The sequence below is a fragment of the Scylla paramamosain genome, chromosome 25 (assembly GCF_035594125.1).
Source record: "Scylla paramamosain isolate STU-SP2022 chromosome 25, ASM3559412v1, whole genome shotgun sequence".
Classification (NCBI taxonomy): domain Eukaryota; kingdom Metazoa; phylum Arthropoda; class Malacostraca; order Decapoda; family Portunidae; genus Scylla; species Scylla paramamosain.
The window spans coordinates 18750893-18763392 of NC_087175.1; the positions used below are offsets into that span (position 1 = coordinate 18750893).

General features: G+C 45.2%; 2 protein-coding genes across 3 annotated transcripts in view; one reads left to right on the plus strand and one right to left on the minus strand.

The window, feature by feature from the left end:
- The first annotated feature begins 1406 nt into the window (after positions 1-1406).
- Positions 1407-2951, plus strand: LOC135113384 (uncharacterized). The gene is made up of 2 exons (XM_064028641.1): positions 1407-1418; positions 2146-2951. Exons 1-2 carry the CDS (start codon positions 1407-1409, stop codon positions 2878-2880), a joined length of 747 nt encoding a protein of 248 aa, XP_063884711.1. The 3' UTR covers positions 2881-2951.
- Positions 2952-10119: 7168 nt separating this feature from the next.
- The window catches only part of LOC135113282 (cuticle protein 7-like), a 36988-nt gene continuing 34607 nt past the window's right edge, over positions 10120-12500 (minus strand). Inside the window, exons 1-3 of one of the 2 annotated variants that reach the window (XM_064028495.1) lie at positions 11079-11232; positions 10775-10948; positions 10120-10587 (exon numbers count right to left, since the gene is read on the minus strand). In XM_064028495.1, the coding sequence (XP_063884565.1) occupies positions 10297-10587; positions 10775-10948; positions 11079-11090 (477 nt within the window). In that variant the 5' untranslated portion in view covers positions 11091-11232 and the 3' untranslated portion in view covers positions 10120-10296. Of the gene's footprint in view, positions 10588-10774; positions 10949-11078; positions 11233-12500 lie in introns of those variants that run through there. The other variant, XM_064028494.1, reaches the window with a different exon arrangement.

A 12500-nucleotide genomic window follows, 5' to 3' on the forward strand; every position in this document is an offset into this window, starting at 1 on the left:
CCTGTGAGGCGCTCAATACTGCGGCACCGATAACACTTTCCGTGGTGCGATACATGGCCACCATAGCGGCCAGCATCACGGCCCCGCACCCCAAACCCTTCATCACAGTAAACAGAGTTTTCCTTGGAACGATGTCATACGCTTTCGAGAAATCTATAAATACCACAAACAACTTAATCTTCTTTAACCTGGCTGTGTTGGTAAGCAGCCTGAGCGTTACTATATGCTCTATACATCCACGCTTCTTCTGCGCCCCTGCTTGTTCCCTGTCTGGTTTGAACCACTGATTCAGGCGTTCACAAAGTACCATCTCATACAGTTTAGCTATAGAGTTAATGACGCTTATTCCACGATAGTTATCAGTGTTAGTCTTGTCACCTTTCTTAAATATTACAAATACTTTTGCTCTAATCCATGCATAAGGGAACATAGCAGATGAAAAAATACAACTAAATAATGTGGCAATAGTAACAAGCCACTGGGGTGACATAAGTGAAAAAACTCCAGGAGGGATACCATCAGGCCCACATGCCTTGTTAACCTTCATCCTTTTTATTTGATTTTGTACTTCTAGGGGAGAGATGGGTTCGTCAAGCACAGGAATATTAATATCTGTAGACAGATCTGATAAATAATTTTGAGTTTCTCGTGCAGGATTCAGTACTTTCTCAAAATGGTCCCTAAATTCTGCATCACTTGGTAGATTACTATCACTATGCGTAGATGTACTATAGTTACCCTTCCAATCAATTGCCTTCCATACCCTCGCATCGTCATCATCCTCCATCAGCCTCTCCCATCTCCCTAACTCCATTCTACTGACAGGCGACACTTCCTCATTCAGTACAACACTACTCTTGGCATATGTATACAAAGTGTCCGAAAGGTTGTTAACATAAGAATTCACATCATCATCTTGTATACATGGCATTTGTTGTGCTATATGTCTCACAAAATTCTCCTTATCAATCTCACAGAATCTTACAGGTTTTCTTACCAACCTTGATCTTCCTGCCGTTCCTAACAGAGCTGCGTGTCCACCAAGTGTGGACGCCCGTACATTAAGGTTATCTAGGTCTACCCCTGTGACATTCACTGTGGCAGTTATTGGGGCGTGGTCAGATGGAAGGTCGATACGTTGCATCACTGAAAAATCATTAATAGAGTCTAACAACTGTGGTGATACAATACATACATCTAACTCGGAAATCCATACATCACACACACACACACACACAAGCCATGATCCTCACCATAACACAGTCTTAAACCCTAAAAATATCACAACTTCCATAAACAACTGGAAGAAAGTCAATGCCACGGGGAGCTGGGGGGGCCGGAGGAGCTATATAAGAGGGCCACTCTCCTTCGCACCACGTCACTTCTTCAGCGTCCCTCCTATCACGATGACCTGCAGGGTGAGAGTCCACTCCTGTTTACATCTGTGTCTCTGCGTCTCTCTCTCTTTTTTTCTTATTATCTTGATGTTTCGGTGTCTAAATATAGTAGTCTTTAAATGCTCTCATACTCGATCTGTTTATCTGTATCTCTAAGTCTTCGTATTTCTTTCTGTCTATTGATGTCTTATAACTCTGATATTGTGAAATGTAAATACAGGAGTCTTCAATTATCAGTTTGATAATCAGATCAGTTTATCTCTTGTTGGTCTCTCTGTGTCTGTTTCTTCGTCCTTCTTTTTTTTTTCTAGTATGTTATTTTTACTATATTGTTAATTTTCTCTTCCAACTTCTCCTCGTTTGTTTCATTTCATCTTTTAAATCATATTCTTTTCAGTCTCTTTTCTCATCTTCCTCCTTCTCGTCTTCTTCTTTTTTCTTATTTTATTTTCAACACAATGACAATGTCATTTCACTCTCTATTCTTCTTCCTTCCATTTTCTCCATCACAAACTACTTCCCCTCTTCTTCCTCGTCATTTTTTCCTCCTCTGTAATAAACAATATTTCTCTCTCCTCTTCATCTTCTTCATCTCCTCCTCTACCATACACAATACTTATCTTTCCTCTTCCTCCTAATGACAATAACATATATCACTATCTCTCCCTCCACCTCTATCATAAACAGTACTTTTTTTCATCCTCCTCCTGACAATAACCTCTCCCTCCCCACCAGGTATTCCTTCTAGCCGTGTTGGCAGCGGTGGCGTGCGCTGAGCCTGAAGTCAGCTCCCACGTCAGCATCACCACGGGAGGTCACACCACCTCCCACAGCTCCCACAGGCCCCACGCCCCCGCCCACGCTCCTGTCCCCCACCGCCCCTGCCCCTCACCGCCCAGCCCCTCACCACCCAGCTCCTCGTCTCCCGGTTCATCACGCCCCTGCCCCACGCCACCCTGCTCCTCATCACCCAGCTCCTCACCGCCCAGCCCCCGCCCCTCACCGTCCCGTCCACCGCCCAGCCCTCGCCCCTCACCGCCCCGTCCACCACTCCGCCCCCGTCCCTCACCGCCCCGTCAACCACTCTGCCCCCGCCCCTCACCGTCCCGTCCACCGCCCAGCCCCCGTCCCTCACCGCCCCGTCCACCGCCCAGCCCCCGTCCCTCACCGCCCCGTCCACCATCCATCCCCCGCCCCATCCTACACTCCTGAACCCATTTACAGGCCAACCTACGAGCCAGAACCCACCTACCACGCCCCAGAGCCTACCTACCATGCTCCTGAGCCTACTTATGAGGAGCCTGAGTCTTCCTATGAACACGGCCCACCTGCCCCGACCTATGCTCCTCATAGACCCACCTACGCCCCCAGACCCACCTATGCTCCTCCTACCTCAACCTACGGCCCCACCCATCTCTTCCTATGCTCCGCCAACCCCCTCCTACGGCACCCCTCATCACTAACACTGAGGGAGATGATGTGATTGATGTGTTTCTGTAAGGATTTATTTATCGACGAACTTCAACGAGCATCAATTAAACCTGCAAAAAAAAATGTTGGCTCTGTTATTTATCTTTTTGTGAAACGCGCGCGCACACACACACACACACACACACACACACACACACACACACACACACACACACACACACACACACACACACACACACACACACACACACAGAGAGAGAGAGAGAGAGAGGAGAGAGAGAGAGAGAGAGAGAGAGAGAGAGAGAGAGAGAGAGAGAGTACTGTTTCATCTTCCTCGTTACGTTAGCGGAAGGAAACAGCGTAAAATCTGGTGAAAAATTAATGTTAAGATAAGAAACGCGTCATTTGCAGACCTAAGGAAGAAATGACAGATGGAGGCTTGGCTTCATGTTAGAGAACTGTGGTAATTCATTTAACTATTCATTTATCTATATTCATCATATGATTAATTTAATATAAGAGGAGCAAATTTATGTTAAGAGGCAAATCATGCGCAAATCAAAGGATACGTCCGTAAATACGATGCACTCAATTTTCTGCAATTGAAACCTATTAAAATTTACCTGAGAGAGAGTGAAGATGCACTATTAGACGCTGAATTGATTTTGTATGAAATGCTGCACAGAATAAAGCTTCATCTCAGCAAAGTTTTGAGTTATAGCGAGCTGAGGTCAGGCGTTCTGTTGTTTGTAAAATCAAGCTTTTAAGACTCAGTTTCTTTTCTTGCATTTTTTTTTTCAGTTCATTATTTCTAAGCATATCATGACAACAACGTAAAACTCTCAAGCTTCAAACGAGACCACAATGAGCTTCCTTCGATCAACAGTAAGCTTACATCGCGTGCTGCAAGAGACTAAATGAAAAATGCAAAAAAATATTCAAGAATTTTCACCCATTAAATGTAATCTTAATGGAACCAAATACACACCATCAGACACAGAATTAAATGTACCACTGATATGTGTAACAGACCGTCAACTCGTGCAACGCTTTGAGTAATAATGAGCTGAGTTGGTAATTGTCTGGCAAGGCGCTGCTATAGACGCAGTGTGTAGGTGTTCCGCGCTGGGAGTGTGGCGACGCTGGCTCATCCCTTTTCTGGTTCATTTTGTGTTTGACTAATATCTAATGACTAAAAACGCGAGAGAGAGAGAGAGAGAGAGAGAGAGAGGAGAGAGAGAGAGAGAGAGAGAGAGAGAGAGAGAGAGAGAGAGAGAGAGAGAGAGATACCCTACCGTCACCTCACCCCACACTCTCTACATGGACAGCCACACCACAGCACTGGGGAAGTGGGAGCAATCAGAGAGAAAGGAATCAATGCGAGTCTGGGAGCTGAAAAACCAGGAAGGGGCAAGACAGGACATCAGCAAGCAGTGTGGCGGTGACTGTTGATGAGTTAGCCAGTTACCTAATCTGGCTCTCTTTACTCAGCACATTCCTGCCCTCACTCAGAAATGATTTTGCTGGTAACAAGTGGTGGCATGTTTTCTTTTCTTTTCTTTTCTTTTTTTTCTGTAGGTATCTGGTTATTTTCAGTAAAGGTTTTTGACGTTTTTGAGTTTTACGGTGCTTGTTTCGTCTTAGAAGTTTGGTTTCATTTTCGTTCGTTGAAGTGGCAGAGTTCCATTCACGAAGTGTGGTGGAATCGTGAAGCCATTACCTCTCAATCTCTATATGAAACATACATTCTCCTACAAAAATAGGTAAACAAACAAATAAGAATAGAGGAAACTTTTAACTACATCTTTCATGCCTTTTAATGAAAATTCTCTCTCTCTCTCTCTCTCTCTCTCTCTCTCTCTCTCTCTCTCTCTCTCTCTCATCTACCTGTCTATATCTACGAGAATCTACCTATTTTCCTATCCATCAGTTTACCTATCTGTTTACCTGTCTATCTTTATCCCATCTGTATAACGCCTACAAAAGACAAAAAACCCTAAAAATTCAACTTTTTTTTTTTTCATGTGTTCCTGTCTCACCCTCTCCCCTCCGTGAACTACCACCACTCTCCCAGTCTGGCGGAGTTCTATACATGCTGCTATACTCAGCCATTAATTTCACGGCTATTGCTCAGATGAATTTGACAGCAAGCCTCCCCTATCAGTGGCCTCGCTACACTGAACTTTCTCCTCTACTCTTTCTCTTGCTCAGTCCACCCCTTGTCAAAATAAATGTTACGCTGTTTTGTTCCATTTGTTAGGTCTTTCACTGGTAAAGTTTGAAGAAATTAGTCTTGTTTTCCTTTCCTTTAAGTTTTCCTGTTATTTTTTTTTTTCCTGTTGATTTTTTTTTTTCCGTTTTTATTTTTACTCGGTGCGTTTCCATTTGCCAAGTCTTTCACTCATAAACTTGGAAGATAATAATCATGTTGTCTTTTCCTTCAAGTCTTCGTGGTTATTATTTTTTCTGATTATTTTTTTTTTCTATTTTTATTTTTACTCGAAGCCTTTTCATTTTGTCAAGTCTTTCACTCCTAAACTTTGAAGATATTAACATTGTCTTTCATGGGGATCGCCGTGGTACAGTGGAACCTCGTGCGTTATTGGGTGCAAAGGGTCTTCAGGCGCACGGGTTCGAATCCTGGCCACGGTCCGAGGGTAGGAAGGGCATCAATTCGGGGTAACGGTTCCTAAATACCAAGTCAAAAGTTAGAAGGCACTGTCCAGGCCTGATAAACTAGAGAAACCGAAGGTAAAACCGAAGAAAAATTTTAAGACTTCCTATTTTTTCTCTGTTTTTCCGATAATTTATTTTTTTCTTTTTATATTTTTACTGCATGTTTTTTTTTTTTTTTTCATTTGTCATATCTATTGCTGAATTCAGTAAATATTGTCTTTCCTCCTGTTTTACTACTATTCATTTACTATGTCCAGCATATTCATGTATAACTTGATGCCTTTCCATTTGTCATGTCATCCATAAATTTGTGTAATCTTTTAAAACTCCCTAATGACCCAGTAATAATAATCTGATTGCTAAGCCTATGTCATTAATTTGCTACTTTATTTGAAAACCAATACCTTCCAATATTTTTTTTTTCATTTAGCTTTATCAAGCTTAAACCCATTATTTATTGCTTCATCATGATTACTGAGAGCTATAACCATCACCACCACCACCACCACAACACGCGTCCCACAAACACACATCAGGTGGCTGCCAACATTTTCCTGCTGAACTCATTTCCTTCACTAGTCGCCCTTCACATGCAACACACTCATCATGCACTTGACCCTCGTGGGTATGCGCAGCAGCTCCCTCAGGTAATGAGATGAAGGTTGAACCAGCTTTTTACCTGCAATGCTCTCTGACTTCATGCATCGTTCTCACACATAAAACAGAATATCATATAGTTCATTTTCTCTTCCCAGTATTATAAGGTTTCTATAATTCTCAGCAAAGTAATGATATGAAGAGAGAAGCAACGATCTATTGGCAATGCTTTGTGAATTTTAAATGTATCGTTCTAACAGCGACTTTCATATAGTTTTCTCTCTCTCTCTCTCTCTCTCTCTCTCTCTCTCTCTCTCTCTCTCTCTCTCTCTCTCTCTCACTCTCTCTCTCTCTCTCTCTTCCTGGTGTCATAAGATTTATATAATTTGCATCCAAAGGAGAAGTAGAGGCTCAAATACTTTTAGTGAAAGAAATATTGCAGAAATTGGTACAACATTGGCATTAATCCATCTCGCCTTTTGCTGTTGGCTGTGACTTTATAAACTTCGGGCAAAGTTATGGATACTATAGAGGATAATCAGGAAGTAGGAGAGACAGAGGGAGAGTCGGAAGACAGAAGGTGGAGAGCAGTGATCTACTTTAGGTCTTTAAGTGGTATAGGTGATATAACAAGGGTGATGTAAGGAAAATTATCAGGGTCAGTAATCAGGATTGAACAAAAAGTAATGGGTTTAAACTTGAAAACGTTACATTAAAAAAATAAATAGTAAATAAATAGAGTGGTAGATGCATGGAATGGACTCAATAATCAGGTTGTTAGTGTTGAGTCATTAGGGAGCTTTAAAAAAAATTAGACAAGGCCATGGATAGTAAAGACAGATGCCCTGTGTAAACCTGATGGTTGCTTGCAGCTTCCCTTATTTATCTTATGCCCTTATGTACTTAACTCTTCACTTCCTTCTCTTCCCTCACTTCCTCCACCCTTCTAGTTTTATCTGTTTCTCTTCTATCCTCACATTCTTTACTAGTGCTTTGCTTTTCATCTCCGTTTTGTTCCTCACTTTCCTCTTTGTTCCCTTGTTCATTTCCCAAGTGGTGACAGGCAATCAAGTTAGAGGAGCAAAACATGTACTAATCATCAGGTAGGAAGACACAAGTGAACTGGTGAAAGGCCTAATGAGGTGACCAGGCGGTGAGGTAACCCATCTCACATCGCTGGCGTTCCCTAGTGAACCACGTCCAGGCTTTCCCTTCCACTACACTCTGCTTACTGCGCCTCCTGCTGAATGCACAGGTACACTACGAGTACGTACACTTGGGCCATCACAGCAGCTACTGAATACATCCCCTATGCCTCTCACACGAAGATCAACCACATTACCAATACCTAAAGTGAGCTATGTTATGCTATATTAGGTTAGCCTAGGTTAAGTTTGGTAAAGTTAAGTTAGATTGGGATAGGTTAGATACATTAGATTAGGTTAGGTTATATTAAGTTAGGTTAGGTTAGGTTAGAAGATTAAGATAGGTTAGGTAATGTAATGTAATGTTAAGTAAGGTGAGGTGAGGTGAGGTGAGGTGAGGCAAGGTAAGGTAAGGTAAGATAAGATAACGTAAGGTAAGGTAAGGTGAGGTGAGATATGGTAAGGTAAGATAAGGTAAGGTGCGGTGAGGTGAGGTGAGGTGAGGTAAGATAAGCTAAGGCAAGGTGAGATAAGACATGGTACGAGTACGATAAGGTAATGGCAATACAAGACATGATAATCTTAGGTAAGTTAAAGCTAGGTAAGATATGAAAGTTAAGGTACTACAAGTTAAGGTAAAGAAAGATAATCAAAATAAGGGAAGGTAAGACAAGTTAGTTAAGGTCAGGCAAGGTTACGTGAGATGAGGTAAGGTAAGGTGGCCAAATGTAATCTTACCCCACCATCGTTATAACATCAGAAGGTAGAAATGAAACGCGTCTGATGTCAACCATTGCCTTCCTCACTTGTTTACACAATGAGAGGCCAAAGGAGCCATTACACTCAAGATCAAGAGTAAGGAGGCAGGTGATGAACTTGCCACACTGCCTCCATTACCCACTTCCCAGTACATTACGTCGTCATCGGCGAGGCAAGCGATAACACATTCCACAACCATGAAGGTGAATAAAACAATTGCCCAACCTCTTACCTCAAGCAGTTTCGTCTTCCTCACCGCCATCTCCCTGCCCACCGCCGCCCGCCGGCCACACTCGCCCTAAGCTTGTTCCTGCCGCCTCTCAGTCCCATAGCACTCCACACAGCACATAAGAAAGCAAGCAACACTCCGGCACTCTACTGAATCACTCCATCACTTATAAGCGTCAGTCTTATAGAGCAATGGAACAAATCGTCGGTAACAAATGTCCGTCACCACCACCACCACAACACGCGTCCCACAAACACACACCAGGTGGCTGCCAACATTTTCCTGCTGAACTCATTTCCTTCACTAGTCGCCCTTCACACGCAACACACTCATCATGCACTTGACCCTCGTGGGTGTGCGCAGCAGCTCCCTCAGGTAATGAGATGAAGGGTGAACCAGCTTTTTACTGGCAATGCTCTCTGACTTCATGCATCGTTCTCACACATAAAACAGAATATCATATAGTTCATTTGAGGCGCGCGGTGCAACAACGACGTAACCGTGAATTTTCCATTCCTCGGTTACGTCGTTGTTGCACCGCGCGCCTCATATATTATATGAGGCGGTTACGTCGTTGTTGCATCGCGCGCCTCATTTTCTCTTCCCAGTATTATAAGATTTCTATAATTCTCAGCAAAGTAATGATATGAAGAGAGAAGCAACGATCTATTGGCAATGCTTTGTGAATTTTAAATGTATCGTTCTAACAGTGAATTTCATCTCTCTCTCTCTCTCTCTCTCTCTCTCTCTCTCTCTCTCTCTCTCTCTCTCTCTCTCCCCTTCAAAGCAGGCTGGATGCAATAATCCCTTTCACTTCTACCATTTGTGACAGGAGTTGGGGAGTAGGAGTTGAAAGAACGAGGTAGAAGGTTACGCCCTAGTCTGATGCAAGACAAGTGGGACGCCCTGAGTTAAGGCGACCAAGACACCAATCATTTGTCTCGTATTCTTGGGCGAAATTCAGGTGAGTAGCACAAGTCCATTCCTGTCCAGTACCTATTCATGTGTCTCTCGCCTGGGTAGTGATAGTAATAGTGATGGAGGAGTTACAATAAGAGGCCTAAAACTTTTCTTGTTCAATAACACAAGTCGCGTGTACTTCTGTCCTACGCAACACGCAGCCGTGGGGTAATCTTGACGAAAGTACAAGAAGAAAATTTGTGCAGTGTTGTTTGAAATGCTTAGATAGATGCGTGGAAAGCAAAAAAAGTCGATAAGATCAGGGGTGAAGGAGTAAGAAGAGAAACGAAGGTGGTGGAGGCATCGGAGAAAATTGGCAAGGGAAGATTGAAGTGGAGACTAGACACGTGTAGGAAGATTAGTGCTAGAAATGGAAGTGCAGGGCAGGAGAGGAAGGGCAAGACTGTGTGAAGGAAGCTTTGACATTGTGAGAGGAAGATGTGCATCGCAGGGCTGGAGGAGAGCTGTCCCTAACGCCCATCCTGCATGGCCTCTTTATCTGTCCCTATATGTGTCTATCGATTAATCTATTTATGACGCACTTGATATGTATAACTCCCGTGCGTGATAAATCAGAGGCGTGGCAACAGAGAGCCGACAGTCGGAGCGTGGTGGCAGCAGGGCAGTCCTCCTGCACCACACCAGCACTTCGCGTGGGCCCACTGTGATGCTTGCCTTGAAACACTCCTCTCTCATCAGGGCTACTTTTAGAGGCCACAGAGATGATCAACTGAATGCTCATGAGTTTTTTTTTTTTTTTTTTTTTTTTGCAAATGACAATGTAGAATCCCTGTTCCGATATCAGTAGAATCATGGCATCATCCTTGAAAATCCCATTAACGTCTACTTCTTTTCACTTTTTCGCTTCTTTTCACTAAATACATTGATTCATGTTTTCCTCGATATAAAGATAAAACCAAGAGGCTGAGATGACGCGTTTTTATTCGGGTAATAAATACATTCATAAGCCGGTTATGAAGGCGTGTCGTTGAGCGGGAAGTATCGTCGCCATGGCCGCTGTCAGTCAGCCGCCACGCCTCTCGCGGCGGCAGGAACAAATGAGGCCTGCGGTGGATTCAGGAGTTGCCGTGGAGTCTTCAGTCTAGCCGTAAGCTGGCCTGGGGGTGTAGGAGGGAGCTGGGGCGTGGCCGTAGGAAGGAGCAGGAGCGTGGCCGTAAGTCTGGGGGTACTGGGCCTCGCCCTCGTAGGTGACATCGGCCACGTAGCCTGAGTCGCCGTCCACGTGGTAGGTGACGCGCTGCAGGCGGCCGTCGGGCAGCAGCACGTAGTAGGAGCCCTGTGTGCTGTAGCCGTCGCGCGCCTCCTGGGCACCAAAGTCGTTGCCGCTGTAGTCGTCCTTGACGGCGTACTGGGTGTTGTAGTGCGGCGAGACCTGCGGCGGAAGGGAGGGACAAACTTGAGGCTCAGCGGCCAGGGGGCGCTGCGGCACGGAGCGTGGCGGGCCGGGCAGGACAACAGCCTGCGCCGCGCCGAGCCTCCAGCAGCTGGAAGGCTGTTGATTAAGAGTTAGTGTATTTAGTGTGTACCAGATGAGAACCTAGTGTGATTGAGGAACTTACGTCAGCGTACTGCGCGGGGGCGTGGTAGGAGGGCCTGGGGGCATGGTAGGAGGGCGTGGGGTGAGCGGGGGCGTGGTAGGATGGTGCGGGATGGACGGGGGCGTGGTAACTCGGCAGGTTGCTGGGGGCGGCGAGGGCGGCGACCGCCAGGGTGGACAGCACGGCAACAACAACCTGACGCAGAGAAGGAGACAAGGTGAGGAGTGAACACAGACGCCAGAGTGAGAGTTGTGACGCCGAAGTGAGAGTTGTGACGCCATATTGAGAGTTGTGACGCTAGCCAGTGTGGCGAAGTGAGGCCCACCTGGAGAGACATGGTGGGCGGGGAGCTGCAGCGGCAGTGACTGCCGAGGAGCGGCGCTGCGGCGTTATATAGCGCGGCGCCGTGACGCCCCAGCCCCGCCACACCCTGTGTCACGGCGATGAGGTAAATTTAGACGTCCTTTCATCAATGGATCAGTGGACACACCCTGGCCGTCCGCGCCGCCACACCCGCCACAACACGGCGGCATCCACGCCCCCGCCTCACCCTGCACGCCGCAACACAGCCCGGCTACACCTCAGCGCGCCGCGGCTTTCTCAACAGTCACCGTAGCGTCGACCATGACACATTGAGCGGGTTTTAATGAAGACAAACACCACAAAATATCTTGCAATAACGCAGACCAATAGAGTTGCTATACTTCCCGCCTTCCCGCGCATGGGAGGAAGTGTGTGGGCCATGGGCGGCGTGGGAGCGAAAGTCAACACCGTGACTAAGGAGTAGACGAGCGAGGCTGTTGGCGAGATGAGAGAGAGCCTGTGTGGGATGCTGGCGACGTGCGCGTGGAAAAAAAAATGAAGCAGAGATGAAGTGAGAATGCAGGTTTCTAGTGAACAAATAATCACAGCCTGTAATAAAACACACGCAAGTTAAGCCTTCGCTCTAAGCCGCCTTGCATGTCTCCCTGTTTGCGGTGATGAGCATGGTAAAGAAAACTACAATAAAAGTTACCTAGCTGTCATTACCGAGAGAGAGAGAGAGAGAGAGAGAGAGAGAGAGAGAGAGAGAGAAAGAGAGAGAGAGAGAGAGAGAATGGAAGCAGTTTATTTTGTAACAGACGTAACACCTGCCTCACACATTCACGCCAAGGCACACCCTTAGGGACGCTGCAATGAGCATTACCCACCACGCTCCCTGACGCACACAACACTTGACGCGCCTGCTTGCCTCACCCTTACAAAGACACAACATTGAGGTATTACCAGCGATCCGTAAACAGTGTCTGGTGTCCCTCCCCTATGACAAGACACTAATAGAGACATATTTTTGATCAACTTTGTAGTCCATATTCTCAAGTTTTTCGTTGTCTTATCTCGATTACTTTTAACAGGCTCTACATAAGTTACTGGCGTTTCCATGAGTGTTTCCATGATTTCAGAGATAGTTTAACTCATTTTAGGTAAGTTACGACTTTTAAGGGTGTTTTCATGATTCTAATGGTCTTTTAACAAGCTTTAGTGAAGGTTATACTCGTCTTCAAGAGTGTTTTCATGATTCTAGTAGTCGTTTAACCGACCAGAGAAGTTATTAGGAATACCAAGAAAGATTTCAGTGATAGCTTAACGCGTATTCTGTACCATCAGTGTGGAAAAAAAAAAAAAAAAACATGAAAACTGATATTTGATCTCAGTAGCCAATGCAAAATAAAACTGGCGAGAAAAGAAAGCGTTTAAGAAGGCGTCC